General features: G+C 42.9%; 1 protein-coding gene across 2 annotated transcripts in view; it reads left to right on the top strand.

Annotated features, from left to right (window-relative positions):
• Positions 1-4938: 4938 nt before the first annotated feature.
• Positions 4939-26132, top strand: part of LOC110536961 (inactive tyrosine-protein kinase PRAG1) — a 37529-nt gene continuing 16335 nt past the window's right edge. For both annotated transcript variants that reach the window (XR_016484872.1, XM_021622645.3), the window contains exons 1-3: positions 4939-5612; positions 9215-9574; positions 9752-11544. Coding sequence is in view for 1 of the 2 variants with exons in the window: in XM_021622645.3 (XP_021478320.3) it covers positions 9314-9574; positions 9752-11544 (2054 nt within the window). In the remaining variant the exon portion in view is untranslated. The remainder of the gene's footprint in view (positions 5613-9214; positions 9575-9751; positions 11545-26132) is intronic.

Below are 26132 nucleotides of genomic sequence, written 5' to 3' on the forward strand. Positions count from 1 at the left end.
GCTCTGCATTGACGTGTACAACAGAGTGTTCCAATTCCCGACAATATCCAGCTCTTCGCACAGCCATTGAAGAGGAGTGGGACAACATTCCACAGGCCACAATCAACAGCCTGATCAACTCTATGCAAAGAAGACTGACTGGTTTTCTGATCCACGGCATCCTTTTAAAAAAAATTGTCTGTGACTAACAGATGCATGTCTGTATTCCCAGTCATGTGAAATCTATAGATTAGGGAATTTATTTAAATTGACTGATTTCCTTATATTTCGTTATATTAACTGTAAATCTTTGAAATGGCTATATGTTTCTTTTATTTTGTTGTTCAATATACATGAAGGCAGGGTAAAGTGACTTAGCATCAGGATAGATAATAATAAGGTATTTGAAGTAGATATGTACATGAAGGCAGGGTAAAGTGACTAGACATCAGGATAGATAATAATAAGGTATTTGAGGTAGATATGTACATGAAGGCAGGGTAAAGTGACTAGACATCAGGATAGATAATAATAAGGTATTTGAGGTAGATATGTACATGAAGGCAGGGTAAAGTGACTTAGCATCAGGATAGATAATAATAAGGTATTTGAAGTAGATATGTACATGAAGGCAGGGTAAAGTGACTTAGCATCAGGATAGATAATAATAAGGTATTTGAGGTAGATATGTACATGAAGGCAGGGTAAAGTGACTTAGCATCAGGATAGATAATAATAAGGTATTTGAGGTAGATATATACATGAAGGCAGGGTAAAGTGACTTAGCATCAGGATAGATAATAATAAGGTATTTGAGGTAGATATATACATGAAGGCAGGGTAAAGTGACTAGACATCAGGATAGATAATAATAAGGTATTTGAGGTAGATATATACATGAAGGCAGGGTAAAGTGACTAGACATCAGGATAGATAATAATAAGGTATTTGAGGTAGATATATACATGAAGGCAGGGTAAAGTGACTTAGCATCAGGATAGATAATAATAAGGTATTTGAGGTAGATATGTACATGAAGGCAGGGTAAAGTGACTAGACATCAGGATAGATAATAATAAGGTATTTGAAGTAGATATGTACATGAAGCCATGGTATAGTGACTAGGCATCAGGATAGATAATAATAAGGTATTTGAGGTAGATATGTCCATGAAGGCAGGGTAAAGTGACTTAGCATCAGGATAGATAATAATAAGGTATTTGAGGTAGATATGTACATGAAGGCAGGGTAAAGTGACTTAGCATCAGGATAGATAATAATAAGGTATTTGAGGTAGATATGTACATGAAGGCAGGGTAAAGTGACTAGACATCAGGATAGATAATAATAAGGTATTTGAGGTAGATATGTACATGAAGGCAGGGTAAAGTGACTAGACATCAGGATAGATAATAATAAGGTATTTGAGGTAGATATGTACATGAAGGCAGGGTAAAGTGACTTAGCATCAGGATAGATAATAATAAGGTATTTGAAGTAGATATATACATGAAGGCAGGGTAAAGTGACTTAGCATCAGGATAGATAATAATAAGGTATTTGAGGTAGATATGTACATGAAGGCAGGGTAAAGTGACTAGGCATCAGGATAGATAATAATAAGGTATTTGAGGTAGATATGTACATGAAGGCAGGGTAAAGTGACTAGACATCAGGATAGATAATAATAAGGTATTTGAGGTAGATATGTACATGAAGGCAGGGTAAAGTGACTTAGCATCAGGATAGATAATAATAAGGTATTTGAGGTAGATATGTACATGAAGGCAGGGTAAAGTGACTAGACATCAGGATAGATAATAATAAGGTATTTGAGGTAGATATGTACATGAAGGCAGGGTAAAGTGACTAGACATCAGGATAGATAATAATAAGGTATTTGAGGTAGATATGTACATGAAGGCAGGGTAAAGTGACTAGACATCAGGATAGATAATAATAAGGTATTTGAGGTAGATATGTACATGAAGGCAGGGTAAAGTGACTAGGCATCAGGATAGATAATAATAAGGTATTTGAGGTAGATATATACATGAAGGCAGGGTAAAGTGACTAGACATCAGGATAGATAATAATAAGGTATTTGAGGTAGATATGTACATGAAGGCAGGGTAAAGTGACTTAGCATCAGGATAGATAATAATAAGGTATTTGAGGTAGATATGTACATGAAGGCAGGGTAAAGTGACTAGACATCAGGATAGATAATAATAAGGTATTTGAGGTAGATATGTACATGAAGGCAGGGTAAAGTGACTTAGCATCAGGATAGATAATAATAAGGTATTTGAGGTAGATATGTACATGAAGGCAGGGTAAAGTGACTTAGCATCAGGATAGATAATAATAAGGTATTTGAGGTAGATATGTACATGAAGGCAGGGTAAAATGACTAGACATCAGGATAGATAATAATAAGGTATTTGAGGTAGATATGTACATGAAGGCAGGGTAAAGTGACTTAGCATCAGGATAGATAATAATAAGGTATTTGAAGTAGATATGTACATGAAGCCATGGTATAGTGACTAGGCATCGGGATAGATAATAATAAGGTATTTGAGGTAGATATGTACATGAAGGCAGGGTAAAGTGACTAGGCATCAGGATAGATAATAATAAGCTATTTGAGGTAGATATGTACATGAAGGCAGGGTAAAGTGACTAGACATCAGGATAGATAATAATAAGGTATTTGAGGTAGATATATACATGAAGGCAGGGTAAAGTGACTTAGCATCAGGATAGATAATAATAAGGTATTTGAGGTAGATATATACATGAAGGCAGGGTAAAGTGACTAGACATCAGGATAGATAATAATAAGGTATTTGAGGTAGATATGTACATGAAGGCAGGGTAAAGTGACTAGGCATCAGGATAGATAATAATAAGGTATTTCAAGTAGATATGTACATGAAGGCAGGGTAAAGTGACTAGACATCAGGATAGATAATAATAAGGTATTTGAGGTAGATATGTACATGAAGGCAGGGTAAAGTGACTAGACATCAGGATAGATAATAAGGTATTTGAGGTAGATATGTACATGAAGGCAGGGTAAAGTGACTAGACATCAGGATAGATAATAATAAGGTATTTCAAGTAGATATGTACATGAAGGCAGGGTAAAGTGACTAGACATCAGGATAGATAATAATAAGGTATTTGAGGTAGATATGTACATGAAGGCAGGGTAAAGTGACTAGGCATCAGGATAGATAATAATAAGGTATTTCAAGTAGATATGTACATGAAGGCAGGGTAAAGTGACTAGACATCAGGATAGATAATAATAAGGTATTTGAGGTAGATATGTACATGAAGGCAGGGTAAAGTGACTAGGCATCAGGATAGATAATAATAAGGTATTTCAAGTAGATATGTACATGAAGGCAGGGTAAAGTGACTAGACATCAGGATAGATAATAATAAGGTATTTGAGGTAGATATGTACATGAAGGCAGGGTAAAGTGACTTGGCATCAGGATAGATAATAATAAGGTATTTGAGGTAGATATGTCCATGAAGGCAGGGTAAAATGACTAGACATCAGGATAGATAATAATAAGCTATTTGAGGTAGATATGTACATGAAGGCAGGGTAAAGTGACTAGACATCAGGATAGATAATAATAAGGTATTTGAAGTAGATATGTCCATGAAGGCAGGGTAAAATGACTAGACATCAGGATAGATAATAATAAGGTATTTGAGGTAGATATGTACATGAAGGCAGGGTAAAGTGACTAGGCATCAGGATAGATAATAATAAGGTATTTGAGGTAGATATGTACATGAAGGCAGGGTAAAGTGACTAGACATCAGGATAGATAATAATAAGGTATTTGAAGTAGATATGTACATGAAGGCAGGGTAAAGTGACTAGACATCAGGATAGATAATAATAAGGTATTTGAGGTAGATATGTACATGAAGGCAGGGTAAAGTGACTAGACATCAGGATAGATAATAATAAGAGTCAAATAAAGAACAGAATAGCAGCAGCATATTGTAAAAGAGTGTAAAAGTGTGTGTGTGTGTGTGTGTGTGTGTGTGTGTGTGTGTGTGTGTGTGTGTGTGTGTGTGTGTGTGTGTGTGTGTGTGTGTGTGTGTGTGTGTGTGTGTGTGTGTGTGTGTGTGTGTGTGTGTGTGTGTGTTGGGTTTTCAGGTTGTGTCCCAAAAAAAGGAAGACAATAACATAGAATTGGACTTCCCAAACCTTAACTGACTGTGTAGATAAAGCTGGCGTGTTGTTGGACATGCCAGTACATGTCCTCTCCTCTTTACCCCTTCTTCTTCTCTCCAGCCCATTAGACACATTAGACCTTCATAGGCAATGATGGTGCTACAGGTGTAGGATCATAATTAGATTTTTTTGTTTATTTAACTAGGCAAGTCAGTTAAGAACAAATTCTTATTTATAATGACAGCCTACAGGGGAACAGTGGGTTAACTGCCTTGTTCAGGGGCAGAACGACAGATTTTTACCTTGTCAGCTTAGGGATTCAACACAGCAACCTTTACAGTTACTGGCCCAACGCTCTAACCACTAGACTACCTGCCATCCCTGTTGATCAGGAAAAAAGGGTGAAGGCAAGTGTTTTCAATTTGCATTGAAAGTTAATAATGAATAATCCCCTATCAGCATATTAGGGTAATCATGGGTTGCTCAGATGAAAACAATTCACAGACAGACAGGTCCCTTTTGGGTATGCCTGCCCTGAGGCGAGAGTTGTCAACTCAACTCTGTGTGTGTGTGTGTGTGTGTGTGTGTGTGTGTGTGTCGTTTGCCTGGCTGTTTTGACAAAGTTTGTATTTATTTATTTGCACCACAGAAAACAAGTGATACACAAACAATAAAGATTAAATAAAAAACGGTGTGCAGGTGTGGTTGGAAGCTCTGTTCGGTGAGGTGACACTGATGTTTCAGCTTTCAGTTGTGGAATGGGATGATACTGAATGGTACTGGCAATGCGGAGTTGGGCTTCCTTTGGCCCGGGTCATAATGCGGTCATAATGAGGATCATCGGGGGCCGACACCGCTCCTCCCAGCTGTCTTTCTCTCCTCTCTCAATTAAATTCGCCACTGTTGCTCCGCAGAGGTTGAGAGCAGAAGGTGAGCTCGTTGTACTGCAATGTTAATTAACTGTACATTTTTTAAAATGTTTTTTTGTTGATGTTGTTTTGTGTTTCTTCACACATTTTGTTTGTTGTTTGGCAATGTAAACATATGTCTCAAATGGCAATAAAACCCATTTGAATTCAATTGAATTGTACCCGAAACCACTTTACATCCACTTGAATGCGGCCGGACTAGTCTGCAACTCAACGAGTAGTTTATTCGTTTAGAGTAGGAAGCTCCGCCCCTCGCTGAAGGGCTTCATGCTCACTATTCGCCCGTTCCTCCACCAGTTCACCTCGCTGTGCGTTTCAAGAGCCGCGGATCAAAGCTGCCTGCTGAGACTCCACACATTTCCCCAGCTACCTATCGGCGCTTCGGACGTGGGATAAATAACATACAACTTTGTTTTTGGGACCTACATTGTTTTGAGGTTTTTGGGGAGGGAGAAGGGGTTGCCAGGCAAGTCAAGAACGGGAGAAGTCCTCAGGTAAGCAAAAACATTTGACACTTTCCACAGAACTGACACGCGTGTATCTTTTCTCCGACCAATAGATTCGTATATACAGTTATGTTTATTTAAGCCAGTAACGTTGTTTGTTTAATGTATATAGGTTGTTGTCCGTCTATTTAGTATTTGCATCCTTATAACCAGGCTAAGAACCCCCTTATTGGGTAGGAATATGTCACAGGTGATAATGCTTAGCCTGTAACCATAGTCCAGGAGGACGCATTTAGATACTACAAGTGAAACATGTTATTTGAGACCATGGCTGAGCAAGGATAAGGAGCTTGAAAATGTCAACATATATCTATAGATATTCTCAGGAACGAGGCACGTCCTCTAGGAGGCTATAGGCATCCCACTTGTTTCAGAAATGGAATGTATGATACCTTCAGGAGTCGCGGTTCGAATGAGAAGGCATTCTAGAGATGGGAGCAATGTGTTCGACTGCTCGATCAACTGAATGGGAAATTCTGTCTCGATGTTCAACCAGGCGCTTCAGCACAGGAATGAATTAATCGCATAGAAACAAACACTGCGTGGCAATGCCTTGTAGATCCTTACGATAATTCGATGTATATCGTCCGTGATCGAGTTGAGAATGTATGACTCTATTTGTTAATATATCGTTTTTGTTCCGTTCATTAGACAGTCGAGGAATGTAAGGAGTATCGATCCATATCGCTTGAATTACTGGTCACATAATATCAGTATTGTCTTAAGTATCTTATGGCTACATTGAACTTGGAAGTGTAAAAGTCAACCAATAATTCCGTTTTTTCAGCTTTTCTTTCTTTGACAAAGCCCTGCCCCGCCCCTCTGTCGTTATCTGCCCATGACTGTCAAAATGTTGCCCCTGAGTCTAAACATTGTCACACAGATTGCATTCCCCCTGCATCAGGCTAGCCCTGAGCAAATAATACATTGTGTGTGGTCAGTAGTGTTGTGTTGTTAGGGCGACAGGAGTCAGGCAGTTTTGCTTCCAGACACTGTTCTGTTATTGCATGCCAGGGCGAGACAGCAGGGGGTAGACTACAGCGCAGAGGCAACACTAGTTGATTACACACTGGCACTCAGAGAGACAAAGATGTTTTTTATCATGTCCCCAAGATGCGGAATGACAAAGTTTGTGGACAAAGTTGACCCAGACCCATGCAGCAGGTCACCTTTGTGCTGCTGATCACTTTTTTTCATTGTTTTCCCATTTTGACTTCTGAATTTCTTAACAGCTATATGACAGAAAGCCCAGACTTGAATTTGTGTCATGACTCTTGACCATCTGGCCGTACTCGTGTATATAGATGTTAGTCTCAGAGTACAGGACTAGGCCTACATAGAAATGTCTTATTTTTTTTACTGAGGAAGAAAGAGCGTAGGCTACACTCAGAATCTGTGTGAGGATTTGGTCGTGTTCATTTCTGGAGGTGTTGGAGCTGGAGAAATGGACATCAGCCTCACATGAAACTCCTTCTCACCACATGTCCAGGCTTGTTTTTGTTTTGGGTGTTACAGTGCATTTGGGAAAATATTGAGACCCCTGGACCTTTTCCACAGTTACAGCCTTATTCTAAAATATATATATATTTTTCCCCTCATCAATCTACACTCAATATCCCATAATGACAAAGCAAAAACAGGTTTTTAGAAATAAAAAACAGAAATATCTCATTTACATAAGTGTTCAGTAAAGGGTCTGAATGCTTTCCAAGTGCACTGTGGGTAGATACCCAAGCTGATGAGAAAATGGAAAATATCATATTTGTCTATACCATTCAGAAGTAGACCATGTGCCATACATCTTTCAGTCATACATTTTAATATAGGCTACAGTTGAAACAACAATCAGTGTTGTTTCCAGTGGTTTCCAGATAGTTATTGTGTCAGAGAAACAACAACAAAGGAATATCAGATTATGCTGTAGGTGTAAACATGCATCTCACTAAGTCAAGAAACTCCCCTCCTTCTACAACCCATGTCTATAGTTTGTCCCTAGATATTATAATGCTACAAAATCAATACCAGTTTCTGGTGTTTGAAATTGAATGAGTAATCTGTGTTATTCCACTGGCTTTTATATAAGGCTACTTCCCCTGTATTGCTTTGTTAATGACTTTAGGTGGTGGGGATATGTACTGCTGTGTGCCATTTCCAAGGCTTGTCTCTGGGTATTTAGCTCTGCGTGAAGACAGAGGGGGACACCTAGGAGAAACAAGACAGACAAACCCTCTAGTCATGTTGATTTTCTCACCGTCCTCCAGTCTTTAACATGAATTGCACAGGGAGAGGTGTTAAGAGCTGCTGGTGTGGTGGTCTGACACTTGCGCCTCTCCACATTCCAGGCATTCTGACCTCTGGGATGTTTGAGGCATTCTACAACAGGAGACTGCATTCTAAACGCCTTTATGTTCCTGGGGGTCACGTGGGCTCAACAGAAAGTAGGACCCTCTAATTTAGGACGCCTGGGAACGAGGACAGAGCTCAGAGGCATCTGAAGTTACAAAGAACACTGCAGTGTAGTGATAGTGGTGGAGCGTGTTGAGTTTACTACAGAGGTTAAAGCCTGGTATAGTTTAAACTTCCTGGCAACACATGACTACACAAATTCAGACACTTGATGGATTTGGCCATAAGTAATTTGTTAGAATCACTGGGAAAATTAAATCCATAGAATATTATTGGGGAACCAATGAAACACACATCATTATCCTGAGGTGTTTACTGTAGTCTTTCTATTCTAGTTTAAGTTAAGAACAAATTCTTATTTTCAATGATGGCCTCGGAATAGTGGGTAAACTGTATTTTTCAGGGGCAGAACGACAGATTTTTACCTTTGTCAGCTCGGGGATTTGATCTTGCAACCTTCCGGTTACTAGTCCAACGCTCTAACCACTAGGCTCACTGCCATACTTTTTTAGTGCAGTACTTTTAACCAACTTTGGGAATAGGGTGTCAGTTAGGATGCAACTGAGTATTGCACCTTGTGCTTTTCATCAGTGGGTGTCAAGTACTGATCATAATGCAACACCACAACCAACTCTCAAATACCTTTTCCTTAAAAGTGATATTTTTATTGCGTTGATATGAATGAAGTTGTATTTCGTAATTCAACAGAACTGAATGGTGTAATGTTGAGGGTTAAAGTCTAGAAAGGTGACTGATTGTCTGACTGTTGTCTCGGTGTGTACCTGTAGGGGATCTGGGATTCCAGGTTGACAAATCTGTTGAAGTTGAAATGGGTATGGGAAACACTGTAAACTACGAGTCCCCAATTTCATCCAGCAAATTAAAATCACTTTGACCTGATTTCCTGGTGATTTTTAGTCTTTTATGTCCAATCATAAAAATGGTATAAATAAAATCACCTCCGGGGCAAATTGTTCCATTGGGCCACCTATTGGAGAATGAACTTGTCTTGTTCTTAACCACCACTGTTATGTTCAGCTCAAACAATGTGTGCTCTCAATAGCATTATGATAGTTATTGATTAACTCAAGGAATTCAGATAAGAAACAGTGCTTTTAAAATGAGAATTGCCACAGTAAATACAATTCTATACACATTGTTATTCTGATTTCTCCTCTCTGCAGGGTTTCATGTGATACCAGGCTTCTCTGTACAACTACGAACCATGTCGGATCATCCCATCTCCCACCTACATTGACATCAACTATACGTCTCGGACAAATATGTCGGCCTGCGGTGAGTTTTCAGAACACGTGTGGAAACCCGGCTCGTGTAAGAACTGCTTCCATCCGCGTAGCGCCCACCGTGCCAGTGGGGGCAGCACAGTGCCCTGTGGTGCCCTGAGGACCAGTCTGGGGGGAGAGGAGGAGGAGGAGGAGGAGGAGGGAGTGACCGTGCCCTACTCCAAACCCACCATCGCCGTTCGCCCCACCATGATGCTCCCTGACTCCAGCGAGATGCTGGCAGACCTCAACATAGAACAGGTTAGCTCTCACTAACTCAAATACAAATGTATGACACTGTATGCCTTTGCATTGAACTAAGTACATCTAGAATGAAACCCGTAGGTTTTAGAGTCACTTAATGTGAAGTGATTCAATAATGTCTGTATGCTTTCTATAACCATGAATTATATTTCCCCTCAATTTGTTTCCCCTCAGGACAATCTGAAGAGTCCAGTGGAACGACTGGGCCTTAAGAAGATGTTGGGCCTGTCCCCTATCTACATAGACAGTAAAGGTTGTAACAAGGCCCTGAGAGAGGCCGTACTACAGAGTACTACAACCCCTGAGAAGATAGACTACCCCTGCAGCCGTTTTTCCCCCGGTCCTATCAGCCGCCGGTCTTCTCTGTCCCCGTCAGCCCTCCAGAAGGACTCTAGTATGATCATCAGCAGTGTCTTAGTGACCCAGGAGGACGGACACAGCCGAGGGCCTCACAGTCTGAAGGAGAAAGGGAATAGCAACAGTGACTCGTCCTACAGGCAACAGATCACCAAGACTACCAAAACCACCAAGAGTACTTGCAACGGGCACGGCGTCCGCATGGTGACCACCACTAGAGGGTCTTCCACAGTCCAGGCCATCCAGGAAGTGAAAGCACCTCTGGGTATTGCTATCAACATCATTGCCACGGTAACAACAACGGCTGGTAACGGCATCTGTAACGGTCTTATCACCACCACAACAGCCCCTAGTAATGGGGGCCTTACGTCTGGGAACACCAATCAGTCCAGTACTTCTCCCGTCCCATCTTTAACCACCCTGGGCTCAGGGGCATCTCCGGGGCCTCTAGGGCACAACCTCCTGTCTTGTGGAGGAGGTCGAACCGGCTCCTTCGTCTCAGAGCCTGGTACTCTGTCTCTGTCAGACTCTTGCTCCTATCGCAGCAGCACAGACTCTCTCACAGGGCCGGATGGCTTCGGACTGGCTGGGCCAGATAGTCCCACTCCTCAGAGCCTCTCAGCCTCGTCAGCCAGCTCTCCCTCAGACGGACAGACGCTGTCGTCAGAACCCATCTATGCTGAGAGCACCAAGAGGAAGAGGAGGCCTCAGAGCGCTGGAGGAGGGAACGGGAAGGTCCATGCCCAAAAACAGCACTCCGAGCTGGAGGTGGAGCTCACAGAAGAGGGTCAGAACCAGAGGGCCAAGATAACCGTCCGGGCTGCTCATACTGAGGAAAACAACCGGACATTCTATCTGAGCAGCCCGGACTCGGCCGTCAGCACCCAGTGGCCTGACTTCAGCCCCACGGCCCTCAGCAACCCCGGAAGCCCAGCTTTCAAGTGGCCCTCCAGCTCCTCTGTAACAGAGACATCATCCCCAGGTTTCCCTGCTTCCCTCCAGCCCAAACCCCAGAACAGCCCCCCTATACCGCCCAAGAGGAACAACCGATCGCCCAAACCGCTCCCGGGGACCTCCAGCATCTCCCCGGTGCCTGAGCTCAGCATACAGACTCTGGTTTTATCACCGTCTTCCAGGGACGTCCAGGTGCAGGTGAAGTCCCAGATGGAGCCCCACAGCTCAGCCTCGTCTGAGGTCCGGAGGCACAAGCTCCATACCACTCCCTGGAACTGGGAGGGCCGGATCGAGGAGGAGGAGGAGGAGACCGAGGAGGGCCATGCTCAGGAGAGTGCCTCTCAGAGCAGGGTGACAGGGCTCATCAATAGGGCGGCTGTCTGGAGAGACGCCAGTGACTGGAGACCCACGGTTGTGACACAGGGCAGCGAGGGCCAGCGGGGCAGCACCCAGACCCTACCAGGCACCGCAGCCAACAATAGTGCCAGTCAGAAGCAGGCAGGCTGCAGCAGCGCGGAGGAGGGCAAACATAGCGGGAGCATGTTGGCCAAGTCGACTCCGTCGTCTCTCTCCAGCATGGAGCAGCTCTCAGCAGAGGGGAAGAGTTCAAGCCATGACCCCACTCCACCACCCCCTCCCCCTAAGAAACACCACAGGTAAGAACCTGGGCCTTTTGGTTTTAAACACTGACTGAGCTACGGGCTATGGATGGCATTCCAGACAGTGTAGAATGAACATCAGTCATTCTACTGTAGTGAATTCGTTTTGTGATTCTTTGTAGTTTAGTCACTCTTTTGTGATATACGGTACCTGTATTTTATTCACACTGAGCTTTGGGTGGTATTCCTGAGAGTGTAGCATGAATGATGTTGAGAAACAGACAGGCCATGTATGACAAATTGAAAATTAATGGGCTTTTGGAAGATCACTTCACTCTTGACAAAGTAGGTTTGCTTGTCTGTATAGTTTACCCATTTAATCTACAGTGTTGTCATTAAGTTCAGTGATTTCAGTTGGAAATGGATGGCTACTCCGTATTGATGTGACAATATTTTAAGTGAGCGTAATGTATCATGACAGAAATGACTTTCATTTGTAATGTTCATTATTGGTTTTTAGACTCCTCACTTACCCAGTGTACTGCATGGTGCTGCTTGCCAGCAATAGTGTAATTCTTTATAGCACGACAGTAATGAACTTCATCCATCATGAATTGGATTCTCATTTCCTAATGGGGGAAATGTATTTCTGTTCAACTTCAAAGGGTTTTTCATCTTTTACATGTGATTTACATTTTAGTCGTTTAACAGGACACTCTTATCCAGAGTGACTTACAGGAGTAATTAGGGTTAATGTAAGTGCCTTGCTCAAGGGCACATTGGCCTATTTGTCACATAGTCCGCTCGGGGATTTGAACCAGCAACCTTTCGGTTACTGGCCTTAACCTGCCACCAGGTCCCAGTCACTCACTACAGCTACTATTCCACAGGTGGATACAGTCATGCAAGGCTGTATAAAATAAGGTATTAACACTTGGTTAATGTAGTGTGGTCATTTTAGATATTCCTTGTACTCTAAATGTTTTTGCTGTTTGATTTATTAAGTATTAACTGACTATTTGGGGAATCTCAACTGTGTTTTGGATGAATATTTTCAGCTTAGCAGCCACATGGTTGATGCCCTTGTTCTGTCAGTCTTGACTGTCTATTTCTTTTAGAGGTCGACCGATTAACCAGAATGGCCGATTTAATTAGGGCCGATTTCAAGTTTTCATAACAATCGGAAATCAATATTTTTGGACACAGATTTTGCCGATTTTTTTTTTTTAAATTTATTTTTTATTTTTTAATTTTATTTAATTTGTATTATTATTTATTTTTTTACACCTTTATTTGTATTATTTTTTTTACACCTTTTATAAAATATTTTTTTAACTAGGCAAGTCAGTTAAGAACACATTCTTATTTTCAATGACGGCCTAGGAACGGTGGGTTAACTGCCTCGTTCAGGGGCAGAATGACAGATTTTCAGTGTCAGCCCTGGGAACCAACCTTGCAACCATACAACCTTACTGCATTCGCGTAACAGGCTTTAAGCCAAGGTAAGTTGCTAGCTAGCATTAAACTTATCTTATAAAAACAATCAATCAATCATAATCACTAGTTAACTATACATGGTTTATGATATTACTAGATATTATCTAGCGTGTCCTGCGTTGCATATAATCTGACTGAGCATACAAGTATCTAAGTATCTGACAGCGGTGGTAGGCAGAGGCAGGCGCGTAAACATTCATTCAAACAGCACTTTCGTGCATTTTGCCAGCAGCTCTTCGTTGTGCGTCAAGCATTGCGCTGTTTATGACTGCTGTTTTTTACTTCAAGCCTATCAACTCCCGAGATGGGGCTGGTGTAACCTAAGTGAAATGGCTAGCTAGTTAGCGCGCGCTAATAGCGTTTCAAACGTCACTCGCTCTGAGCCTGTGGTTGTTTCCCTTGCTAACACTGCTTCAAGGGTGGCTGTTGTCGTTGTGTTTCTGGTTCGAGCCCAGGGAGGAGCGAGGAGGGGGACGGAAGCTATACTTTTACACTGGCAATACTAAAGTGCCTATAAGAACATCTAATAGTCAAAGGTTAATGAAATACAAATGGTATAGAGGGAAATAGTCCTGTAATTTCTATAATAACTACAACCTAAAACTTCTTACCTGGGAATATTGAAGACTCATGTTAAAAGGAACCACCAGCTTTCATATGTTCTCATGTTCTGAGCAAGGAACTGAAACGTTAGCTTTCTTACATAGCACATATTGCACTTTTACTTTATTCTCCAACACTTTGTTTTTGCATTATTTAAACCAAATTGAACATGTTTCATTATTTATTTGAGGCTAAATTGATTTTATTGATGTATTATATTAAGTTAAAAATTAATGTTAATTCAGTATTGTTGTAATTGTCATTATTATAAATAAAAAAAAATATAAAAAAAATTGTCCGATTAATCGGTATCGGCTTTTTTGGTCCTCCAATAATCGGTATCGGCACTGAAAAATCATAATCGGTCGACCTCTAATCTCTTTCTGTCAAATCAATTCAAAGAGGCCTTTATTGGCATGGGAAACGTGTGCCAAAGCAAATTAAATAAACAAAAGGGAGAACAAAAAAAACTATTTTGCTCGCTAACACTTCTTTCGCTCGCTAACACTTCTCTCGCTCGCTAACTCTCTCTCTGTATCTCTCTCTCTGTGTGTGATGATTAAACGATGCTCCCTTGTTTTTGCAGTGATGCAGCCTTGAGGGCTGACTGCCTACTGTGATCTCTCCTTTCATAGTGAGATTATTCAGCTGGTATCAGCCTCCATTCTCAGTCTAGAACCCTAAGGATCATTCAGACTGTTCCGGAACCAGTCTGTCTCAATGCATTCCTTGTTCCATTTGTAGTTGTCTTAACTTTTCACTGTCATTTCAAGAACATCATGGGCTGTAAAAAATATTCCTTGTCACATTGTAAATTTGTTTTGGCCATCACACAATAGATGGGACTGGTAAAAGAGTCCTTGTGCCTTTGTCCCATTGACACTGACAGGCACACACACAAAGATAACCTTGTCAATGATTTGCATTTAACTAAGATGTTAATGTATCTTAGATTGTAATTCACTTTATAATATTTTTGACACTGTGAGAAAGTTGTGGCCTATCTGTGCACAGACATGACTGTATAGAATAACCTAGTGACATTTCCCCCTGTACTGTTTAGACCATAGGGCTTCAGATCACTACTACACATAAAGCTTTCTGACTCATAGACCTAAACCAGAAGGAGACAAATACACTGCTCAAAAAAATAAAGGGAACACTTAAACAACACAATGTAACTCCAAGTCAATCACACTTCTGTGAAATCAAACTGTCCACTTAGGAAGCAACACTGATTGACAATAAATTTCGCATGCTGTTGTGCAAATGGAATAGACAACAGGTGGAAATTATAGGCAATTAGCAAGACACCCCCAATAAAGGAGTGGTTCTGCAGGTGGTGACCACAGATCACTTCTCAGTTCCTATGCTTCCTGGCTGATGTTTTGGTCACTTTTGAATGCTGGCGGTGCTTTCACTCTAGTGGTAGCATGAGACGGAGTCTACAATCCACACAAGTGGCTCAGGTAGTGCAGCTCATCCAGGATGGCACATCAATGCGAGCTGTGGCAAGAAGGTTTGCTGTGTCTGTCAGCGTAGTGTCCAGAGCATGGAGGCGCTACCAGGAGACAGGCCAGTACATCAGGAGATATGGAGGAGGCCGTAGGAGGGCAACAACCCAGCAGCAGGACCGCTACCTCCGCCTTTGTGCAAGGAGGAGCACTGCCAGAGCCCTGCAAAATGACCTCCAGCAGGCTACACATGTGCATGTGTCTGCTCAAACGGTCAGAAACAGACTCCATGAGGGTGGTATGAGGGCCCGACGTCCACAGGTGGGGGTTGTGCTTACAGCCCAACACCGTGCAGGACGTTTGGCATTTGCCAGAGAACACCAAGATTGGCAAAATCGGCACTAGCGTCCTGTGCTCTTCACAGATGAAAGCAGGTTCACACTGAGCACATGTGACAGTCTGGAGACGCCGTGGAGAACGTTCTGCTGCCTGCAACATCCTCCAGCATGACCGGTTTGGCGGTGGGTCAGTCATGGTGTGGCGTGGCATTTCTTTGGGGGGCCGCACAGCCCTCCATGTGCTCGCCAGAGGTAGCCTGACTGCCATTAGGTATCGAGATGAGATCCTCAGACCCCTTGTGAGACCATATGCTGGTGCGGTTGGCCCTGGCTTCCTCCTAATGCAAGACAATGCCAGACCTCATGTGGCTGGAGTGTGTCAGCAGTTCCTGCAAGAGGAAGGCATTGATGCTATGGACTGGCCCGCCCGTTCCCCAGACCTGAATCCAATTGAGCACATCTGGGACATCATGTCTCGCTCCATCCACATGCACCACAGACTGTCCAGGAGTTGGCGGATGCTTTAGTCCAGGTCTGGGAGGAGATCCCTCAGGAGACCATCCGCCACCTCATCAGGAGCATGCCCAGGCGTTGTAGGGAGGTCATACAGGCACGTGGAGGCCACACACACTACTGAGCCTCATTTTGAGGACATTACATCAAAGTTGGATCAGCCTGTAGTGTGGTTTTCCACTTTAATTTTGAGTGTGACTCCAAATCCAGACATCCATGGGTTGATAAATTTGATTTCCATTGATAATTTTTTTGTGATTTATTTGTCAGCACATTCAACTATGTAAAGAAAAAAGTATTTAATATGAATATTTCATTCATTCAGATCTAGGATGTATTATTTTAGTGTTCCCTTTATTTTTTTGAGCAGTGTAGTTCGCCAGCATGTTGACTACAAATGGGCACTTTTTAAAATAAGCCTTGCTTTATCGGGTGTGTTGTAGGGTTTAGAATACAACTGTGTACTCCTCAAGTCCTTTCAGAGATGCAGGCGTTTGATCAACAAGGCTGTGCTGGTTCACTGTGTAGATTACTATCTCAACAACATCTAATGTCTTTGTTTTAACCTGCAGGGAAGCTGTAGTGGTGCTATTCTTGTGTGTGTTACAATATGTCTAACTTAGCCTAATACTATATAAGTTCTTGGGGAGTAAGATCATTTCAGGCATCAAGATGATCCCAATAAAAAAATCCCAGTGACTTTTTTTCCTTTTAATTATTTGACATTAGAAACTAAACTAATTGGTCTTGGCAACAGCTCCTGTTTTGGCTGGCTGTAGGGAACACTATCACCTCTGTTTCTGATGGCGTTTGGCTGGCTGTAGGGAACACTGTCACCGCTGTTTCTGATGCCGTTTGGCTGGCTGTAGGGAACACTGTCACCGCTGTTTCTGATGGCGTTTGGCTGGCTGTAGGGAACACTATCACCGCTGTTTCTGATGCCGTTTGGCTGGCTGTAGGGAACACTGTCACCGCTGTTTCTGATGGCGTTTGGCTGGCTGTAGGGAACACTGTCACCGCTGTTTCTGATGCCGTTTGGCTGGCTGTAGGGAACACTGTCACCGCTGTTTCTGATGGCGTTTGGCTGGCTGTAGGGAACACTGTCACCGCTGTTTCTGATGGCGTTTGGCTGGCTGTAGGGAACACTATCACCTCTGTTTCTGATGCCGTTTGGCTGGCTGTAGGGAACACTATCACTGCTGTTTCTGATGGCGTTTGGCTGGCTGTAGGGAACACTGTCACCGCTGTTTCTGATGCCGTTTGGCTGGCTGTAGGGAACACTGTCACCGCTGTTTCTGATGGCGTTTGGCTGGCTGTAGGGAACACTGTCACCGCTGTTTCTGATGCCGTTTGGCTGGCTGTAGGGAACACTATCACCGCTGTTTCTGATGGCGTTTGGCTGGCTGTAGGGAACACTGTCACCGCTGTTTCTGATGGCGTTTGGCTGGCTGTAGGGAACACTGTCACCGCTGTTTCTGATGGCGTTTGGCTGGCTGTAGAGAACACTGTCACCGCTGTTTCTGATGGCGTTTGGCTGGCTGTAGGGAACACTATCACGGCTGTTTCTGATGGCGTTTGGCTGGCTGTAGGGAACACTGTCACCACTGTTTCTGATGGCGTTTGGCTGGCTGTAGGGAACACTGTCACCGCTGTTTCTGATGGCGTTTGGCTGGCTGTAGGGAACACTGTCACCGCTGTTTCTGATGGCGTTTGGCTGGCTGTAGGGAACACTATCACCTCTGTTTCTGATGCCGTTTGGCTGGCTGTAGGGAACACTGTCACCGCTGTTTCTGATGCCGTTTGGCTGGCTGTAGGGAACACTGTCACCTCTGTTTCTGATGGCGTTTGGCTGGCTGTAGGGAACACTGTCACCGCTGTTTCTGATGGCGTTTCCCAGACCTTTATTTGGGTTGTAATACTAGTAAGCTTCTCTCCCATTTGATATTATGACATTGCTAGCATGCTGCTGCTGCTTCGCTTGTAGTAATACACGTTCTAGAGACTCATGTGGGAACGGGCCCTAGCGATGTCCTGCTTTTGGGTAGTCTGATCTTATTTTGTTTTCCCAGAGCTTAACTGTTGAGGGTAATACTGTAGTCTTGGTCTGACCTGCCTGGGCCAAGCCAGAAAGCTTATCGTCTTTAAACAAACGCCCTGGAGCTGCTTCAGCCGTCATGTAGACTACAGTGAAGTGTCCTTTTAACATGGCAGCAGATTCAACCTCACAGTTCACATAATACATTCAGGAAACATCTTGAACAGACCTAAATCCCAAAAAGACAGTGTCTTAGAAAGGCCTTTGAGAACAGTGTAACACAGGGAAGTAGAAGACAAACATACAGTGTAGTGTGTCCCAAATGGCACCCCCCCCCCCCCCCCCCTATATAGTGCACTACTTTTGACCAGTGCCCCATAGTGCTCTGGTCAAGTTTAGTGCACTATATAGGGAAAAGACTCAACTAGTGATACGGTGGCATTTCCACAGGGATGTGAAGGAGGAAAACGGGCAAACCAAACACAAACGAGGCAGCGTTTTGTGTGATGAATCATTTAAAGAAACATATGGTTCAGAAATCTATCCTTCTCATGGCTGCATCACAGTTCTTTTGATCACCGTGAGGAACCAAACAAACATGGTCGCAGTGAGATCCTCCTGTTAGGTGATACTTTTGAACCAGTCCTTTTGTCCTTAGTGACAGTTGGTCCAAACCGTTTAGGTGGCCTACAGTCTTACCCCAAATAGTGTGTTTATTATGTAGTGCTGAGCATTTAACGGAAATGTTGGTTATTTTTTGTTGGACCATGTTGGTTCAATAATTTGAATTCCATTTCATTCTGTTTTTTTTCAGTTTTTCTATAGATAAATTGTATCAATCCTGAACTGTGCGATTGTAGGCCAATATTTTACATAATTACCACGTTTTCTGTGCTAAACTAACTACAATGACCATAATCCATTGCACGCCTACTTGTCCGGTCTGTTTCTTTTACGCAGCATGCGCAATTGAGAAAGCAGTTGCTTCGTGAGGTATCGCTACCTGAAAATACATTATCTAAGTGATTGATAGTTGGTATTCAGCCTTATTTACTTTGATGAACTACTCAATAGTGATTTTGTCAGACAGCAGCTCTATAGAGATGAGCTGATGACTTGGAATTAAATAATACATTCATCAAATAAAACAGATGTAAAATACACAACTGAAATATATTTTATTAATGTGAATAAATGATGGTTAATAAGTGATAATGGGCAGTCATTAGTTATATTCATTGTTTTCTTCTGTTTTACAGCATTCAACCCACAATGCACAGTGCTTTTTTTTAAGTAATCGAAATTGAAAACCATGATTATTTTGTAATAATTGAAACGAATCCGAACCGACTTCAAAAAGCACTATTCGCTCAGCACCAATATTCTAGGACGAGGGTGTTTTCAGTGGGGTAGTGGAAGAGCGGATTGTTGCCCGGGGCAACTACCAAACTGTCCCTGGCAAGGAGGTGACATTGCTTTTCCTGTGGCGAGACACTTTAAATACACTCGTCTCTTGTTGAGAGAGAGTTGTTACTTCATGGACTGAAAGCGACCGTCAGATCTGGGATCATGTCGGATGTCCTGGACCTTCGCTGGTACTTCAGTGTGAGGTCCTGTACGAGACTTTTAGCTGAATCCTTTTACAGAGCTTTTGAACCAACTGATAATGGTTTCCGGTAGGAGCTGATTGACACCTTTTAGCCTGACCATCTGTCTACTGCTTTTGACTTGCTCCAGAGTAGACAGTGATTTGATGCCAAGTAGCAGGTACTGTGTATTGCATAAAGTGGTTGTAACTTACAGAAGCTTATATGGTGCTGACTGTCTACAATAGGTGTTCCCAAACTGTTTTTCTCTGCGACCCCATTTTGCTATAAAAAAAATTATAATAATCTGCGACCTCAACATAATAATTCTAATAATCTGCGACCTCACTCAGTGATGTAATCAACGGCCAATGTTTACTTTTTTAATGCGATGCCATACTTTTGACAGTATTTCAAGTTGAAGGACGTATTGATTTGAAGTGACTGCAATGCATCAGAAAAGTGTTGACGTTCCTCATAGGTCAGGCAGCCTCTCTGCTCTCTGACTCCTGGCCCTCCAGCAGTGTGTGTGAAACCATGTCCTTCTGCCAGCTGCCCAGATAGACACAGGCATCTCCTGTCTGATTTACATAGGCTGCCATCACCCCTCCCTCCCAGGTTTATTCCTCCATGGCTTGTGGATGTGGAGCTTACAGGTTGCTTCCTAAATGGCACCCTATACCCTTTATAGTGCACTACTTTAGACCAGAGCCTAGCGTTAGGGAATAGGGTACCATTTGGGATCAGCCCTAGTCATCTGATGAGCTGGAGGTGATGGGGTGAAGGATGTAGGGGTGTATCTGAATGTTCAATGGGATATATCCATCTGGGTAGCATGACTAGTCCTTGATAACTCAGAAATCGTGAGGGAGAAAGAGGGAAGGAAGGAGAACCCTGTGGCTGTACGTTAATATCCTTGGCAGCAAGGACGTTGTCCATGTGACCCGCCCGTTGTCCATGTGACCCGCCCGTTGTCCATGTGACCCGCCCCTTGTCCATGTGACCCGCCCCTTGTCCATGTGACCCGCCCCTTGTCCATGTGACCCGCCGCCTTGTCCATGTGACCCGCCGCCTTGTCCATGTGACCCGCCGCCTTGTCCATGTGACCCGCCGCCTTGTCCATGTGACCCGCCGCCTTGTCCATGTGACCCGCCCCTTGATGAAACAATGGTCACTATTCTTCTACCATAGTATAATAACTACCCTGCATGCAACAGCAAGAGAATCCGCATTTGTACGGGTGAAAATAAGCCGGTCCGGTACGGCTTCCCGGCAAAATAAATATTGGGGGTACGCCGTACCAGTAAAACGTGAGCCTATCACAATTACTAACAGAAAATGTCAATAACTATATTACACTATTAACATTACCGCATGTCAGCTGCATGAAAAATGTGCAAATTGACTTGAGGCCAGGGTGGGACATGCTCCAAATTGCATTGTGGTTTGACGAGAACACTTTGCCAAGGCGGAGGATGAGTGGCCAAGACGCGTGGGGACCGCAGTGGACGCATCAATTGTGTATGAATGACATAATACACATTTTAGGTGTTTTGTAACAGATGTCTCTTTCTATTCATCAAACTGCGGATGCACAGTGCACTGTTTTGATGCTGGAATTATTTTATGAGTGGACAAACGTGTGTGGGTAACCTACAGGAACGCCCTTTTTTTTAAATGATTGTTTGTTTGACAATCGGATGAAAACATCACGACTGGTTGTGTTGATGCCTCATTAAAACGTAATACATGATAAAAGTGATATGACAATTCTTCACTAGGCCCACGGAGATCATATGAAATTGTTAGCCCGACTAACCGGTGCCTGTATATAGCCTCGCTACTGTAATAAGCCTCGCTACTGTAATAAGCCTCGCTACTGTAATAAGCCTCGCTACTGTAATAAGCCTCGCTACTGTAATAAGCCTCGCTACTGTAATAAGCCTCGCTACTGTAATAAGCCTCGCTACTGTAATAAGCCTCGCTACTGTAATAAGCCTCGCTACTGTTGTTTTTATTTCTTTACTTATCTATTGTTCACCTAATACGTATTTTTTTACTTAAAAATTGCACTCTTGGTTAGGGCCTGTAAGTAAGCATTTCACTGTATTTCACCTGTTGTAGTCGGCGCACGTGACAGACTTTGATTTGATTTTAAGATTTACTGTGTGGTTCAGTACTGTGTCACTGTGGTTCAGTACTGTGTGGTTCAGTACTGTGTGGTTCAGTACTGTGTCACTGTGATTCAGTACTGTGCGGTTCAGTACTGTGCGGTTCAGTACTGTGTCACTGTGGTTCAGTACTGTGTGGTTCAGTACTGTGTGGTTCAGTACTGTGTGGTTCAGTACTGTGTCACTGTGATTCAGTACTGTGCAGTTCAGTACTCTCCACAGCAGGTAACGCTCATTAGGCTGTGTTAACGTTGTATTTCTATCCTCTAGCCCAGGTATTCCCAAACTGGGGTACGTACGCGCAATGCCGTTGGGGGTACGACAAATAAAAATGTGATTCACATTTATTTTTTTTCACATTTTCAAACAGTCCATTTTTATATTTTCTCGCCTGAGTAGCCTTGTTTCACTGCCAAAAATAAAATGAAACCATCAAGTGTTCAGCTAAATACCAACACAATGTCAAATACAGGTAGCCTAGTCAAATAATTAACATCCAATCACATTCACCATTACTCTCTTCTGGGAATTCCACTAATGGTCCGTATGTAGCCAAACGTAGCTGCAGCTCATGTTGGTATCTGTACTAATGGTGCAAAAGCTATGACCCGGAGACATAGTGGAGTGGTAACGCGCGTGCAAGCAGTTGACCCGACGCCACTTGGGTACACTGCAGCATCCACCAAGAGGCTCTTGCTGCCAAGGGAATGCCTGACAGCTTGAAATACGTTTTGGACACTAAAGTAAAAATGGTTACCTTTGTTAAAGCAAGGCCCCTGAACTCGTGTATTTTCTGCATTATGCAATGATATGGGCAGAGCCCATGTAATGCTTTGACAACATACAGACGTGTGCTGGTTATCAAGGAGAAAAGTATTGACACAATTTTTTTGAATTGAGAGACGAGCTTAAAGTTTTATTTACTGACCATCATTTTCACTTGTCTGACCGCTGGCATGATGATGAGTTTCTCACACGACTGGCCTATCTGGGTGATGTTTTTTCTCGCCTGAATGATCTGAATCTAGGATTACAGGGACTCTCCGGAACTATATTCAATGTATCCTGTCTTGGCAAATCGCACTGTTAAGACACTGATGCCCTTTGCAACCACGTACCTCTGTGAGAGTGGATTCTCGGCCCTCACTAGCATGAAAACTAAATACAGGCACAGACTGTGTGGAAAATAATTTAAGACTGAGGCTCTCTCCAATATGACCCAACATTGAAGAGTTATGTGCATTCTTTCAAGCACACCCTTCTCATTAACCTGTGGTGAGTTATTCACAATTTTTGTTGAGCAAATAAGGTTTTATATGTAAGATGGTTAAATAAAGAGCACAATGATTTATTATTATTTGTGCCCTGGTCCTATAAGAGCTCTTTGTCACTTCCCACGAGTCGGGCTGTGACGACAACTCGCACTCATTCTTATGTTTTTAATAAATGTATAGTGTGTGGGGGTGGGGGGGGGGGGGCTTACAATGACGGCAAAAAACATTTGAGTGTGCTGACCCTGGTGCTAGAGGGGGTATGTAGCTGGAGGTTGAATGTTGTAAGGGGTACGACACTATAAAAAGTTTGGGAACCACTGTTCTAGCCTAACACCATGTTTAGTTAACAGCCTAGCTAGTTGATGCTGAAGTGATGCTTGGGAGGAGGCTACAGGAAGGCTATTTTTTTTAGGTCAATAGAGGGAGGGTAGCATATTGGAGGAAAATTATGCTGATTATGCTGCTACTACTACTTCATAACATTCACTCTGCTTTCCCTGTATTGATTAACAACAGTCAGATCTAGGTATGTATTGGATTTTCTGAGACATTAATGAATACAGGAACCCTAGCTAGAATGTTCTGTATAATAATGTCATTATGTATAATTCTAGGAGATGGCTTCTCTATTGCTGTTTATAGCAGCACAGATCTCCTATGGATATTAATATTTACAGTTCAGAAAGTATTCACACCACTTGACCTTTTCCCAAAATGTTTGTTACAGCCTACATTTTTAAATTGATTAATTTGAGATTTTGTGTCACTGACCTACTACACACAATACCTCATAAAATCAAAGTGGAATTAAGATTTTAGAAATGTTTACAATTTAATTAAATTAAAAGCTGAAATATCTTGAGTCAGTAAGTATTCAACCCCTTTGTTATGGTAAAATTTGCCATAATGAGTTGCATGGACTCTGGGGAAAGGGAAGTTGCACAACTGAATGCATCTTCCGCATTTTAACTCCTCTGAATCAGAGAGGTGTGGGGAGCTGCCTTAATCGACATCCACGTTATCCGTGCCCGGGGAGCAGTTGTTTTGGGGGTTAACTGCCTTGCTCAAGGGCAGAACTGCAGATTTTTCCACCTTGTCGGCTCGGGGATTTGAACAAGCAACCTTTTGAATGCTGTAACAAGTCACATAAGTTCCTTATTTACATAAGTATTAAGACTCAGGTGCTTCCTGTTTTCCATTGATCATCCTTGAGATGTTTCTACAACTTGATTGGAGTCCACCTGTGGTAAATTCAATTGATTGGACATGATTTTAGAAAGGCATACACCTGTCAATATAAGGTCCCACAGTTGACAGTTCATGTCAGAGCAAAAACCAAGCCATGAGGTTGAAGGAATTGTCCGTAGCGTGCCGAGACAGGATTGTGTCAAGGCACAGATCTGGGGAAGGATACCAAAACATTTTTGCAGCATTGAAGGTCCCCAAGAACACAATTCTTCCATTCTTAAATAGAAGAAGTTTGGAACCACCAAGACTCTTCCTATAGCTGGCATCCCATCCACACTGAGCAATCAGGGAGAAGGGCCTTGGTCAGGGAGGTGACCAAGAACCCGATGGTCACTCTGACAGAGCTCTAGAGTGGATGGGAGATGTACAAAACAGGCTTAATGAGCTACCTTGCAAAGCCACGCTTATGAGCCCTGAAATTCAGAACGAGTTGCTGGAGTGTGCAGCATCATTGTTACTGTGCAGGATAAAAGATGAAGTTCATTCTGCGCCTTCCCACGTATTTTGCCGTACCAGCAGATGAATATAAACCTGAACTTATTGCTGTGTGCATCCGATACATTCATTCTGGAATGATTTTAAAGATAGAGCTGTTGGGTTTATGGAAACCGCTGATTTGTCTACACAAGGAATTTCTCTGAAAATACTTGGAAGTGTTGCAACCCCTTGGAGTTGGATCCCACTCTGTTTTTTTTGTGTTTTTTTTTATCCGTTATTTTACCAGGTAAGTTGACTGAGAACACGTTCTCATTCACAGCAACGACCTGGGGAATAGTTACAGGGGAGAGGAGGGGGATGAATGAGCCAATTGTAAACTGGGGATTATTAGGTGACCGTGATGGTTTGAGGGTCAGATTGGGAATTTAGCCAGGACACCGGGGTTAACACCCATACTCTTACAATAAGTGCCATGGGATCTTTAATGACCTCAGAGAGTCAGGACACCCGTTTAACGTCCCATCCGAGAGACGGCACCCTACACAGGGCAGTGTCCCCAATCACTGCCCTGGGGCATTGGGATATTTTTTTAGACCAGTGGAAAGAGTGCCTCCTACTGGCCCTCCAACACCACTTCCAGCAGCATCTGGTCTCCCATCCAAGGACTGACCAGGACCAACCCTGCTTAGCTTCAGAAGCAAGCCAGCAGTGGTATGCAGGGTGGTATGGTGTGGGTTTATGTTTCGTTGGCGCTTCAGTCATGTCAGGAAACAGAGGGGTACATGTCCTACTAAAGCAAACCTTTTAAGCAAGCGATATATGTGCATTTCAACTCCCACCGTTTTGAATTTGGTTCTGTGCACTGCAGCAAAAGTGTCGGGACATGTCAGTACCTTTTTTGTTTGACACAGTAAATCAGCTACACACATTTATGAGTGGATCCCACAGACATGCTGGATTCATAGAAGAACCGAAAGAGTTGCATCCCGATAGACCATGTATTGAGCTAGGAAGATCCACGGATTTACGTTGGAGTTAAAAATCAGTGTCAGTGAGTGAAGTGCTGTTACAGCTAGATGTCATTTTTAGAGGTTCTTGCAAGTTTTTCAGAGGCTTGTGGACAAACCACATTAGAAGCCGATGACCTCTTACATCAAATCCAGAATAAGTTTTTATTCCTGTTAGTCACGTTTAGTAAATTGTTTGAAACTAGTGATTTTGCTACGAAGCTCTACATTATCTGTGACGGACTGTATTGGTTTAATTGAAGTCCTCAAAAGCAGCTTTTCTACGTTCAGAGAACTCAGGGGGAGACTTTGATAAAGTTCTAAACTAACTGAAGAGATGATGATTAAGCGTGATATTAGTAATTGGGGATGTGACGACATCATGGCATTGAAAACTGCCTGTAAAATTGGCAGATAGTGTAGTCACAACTTCATTGGGGGAAACATCCAGCATCAAGAGTGACTGACCTGAGGCAACTAT

Source organism: Oncorhynchus mykiss, chromosome 12 (assembly GCF_057628025.1).
Source record: "Oncorhynchus mykiss isolate SJ-2025 chromosome 12, ASM5762802v1, whole genome shotgun sequence".
Classification (NCBI taxonomy): Eukaryota; Metazoa; Chordata; class Actinopteri; order Salmoniformes; family Salmonidae; genus Oncorhynchus; species Oncorhynchus mykiss.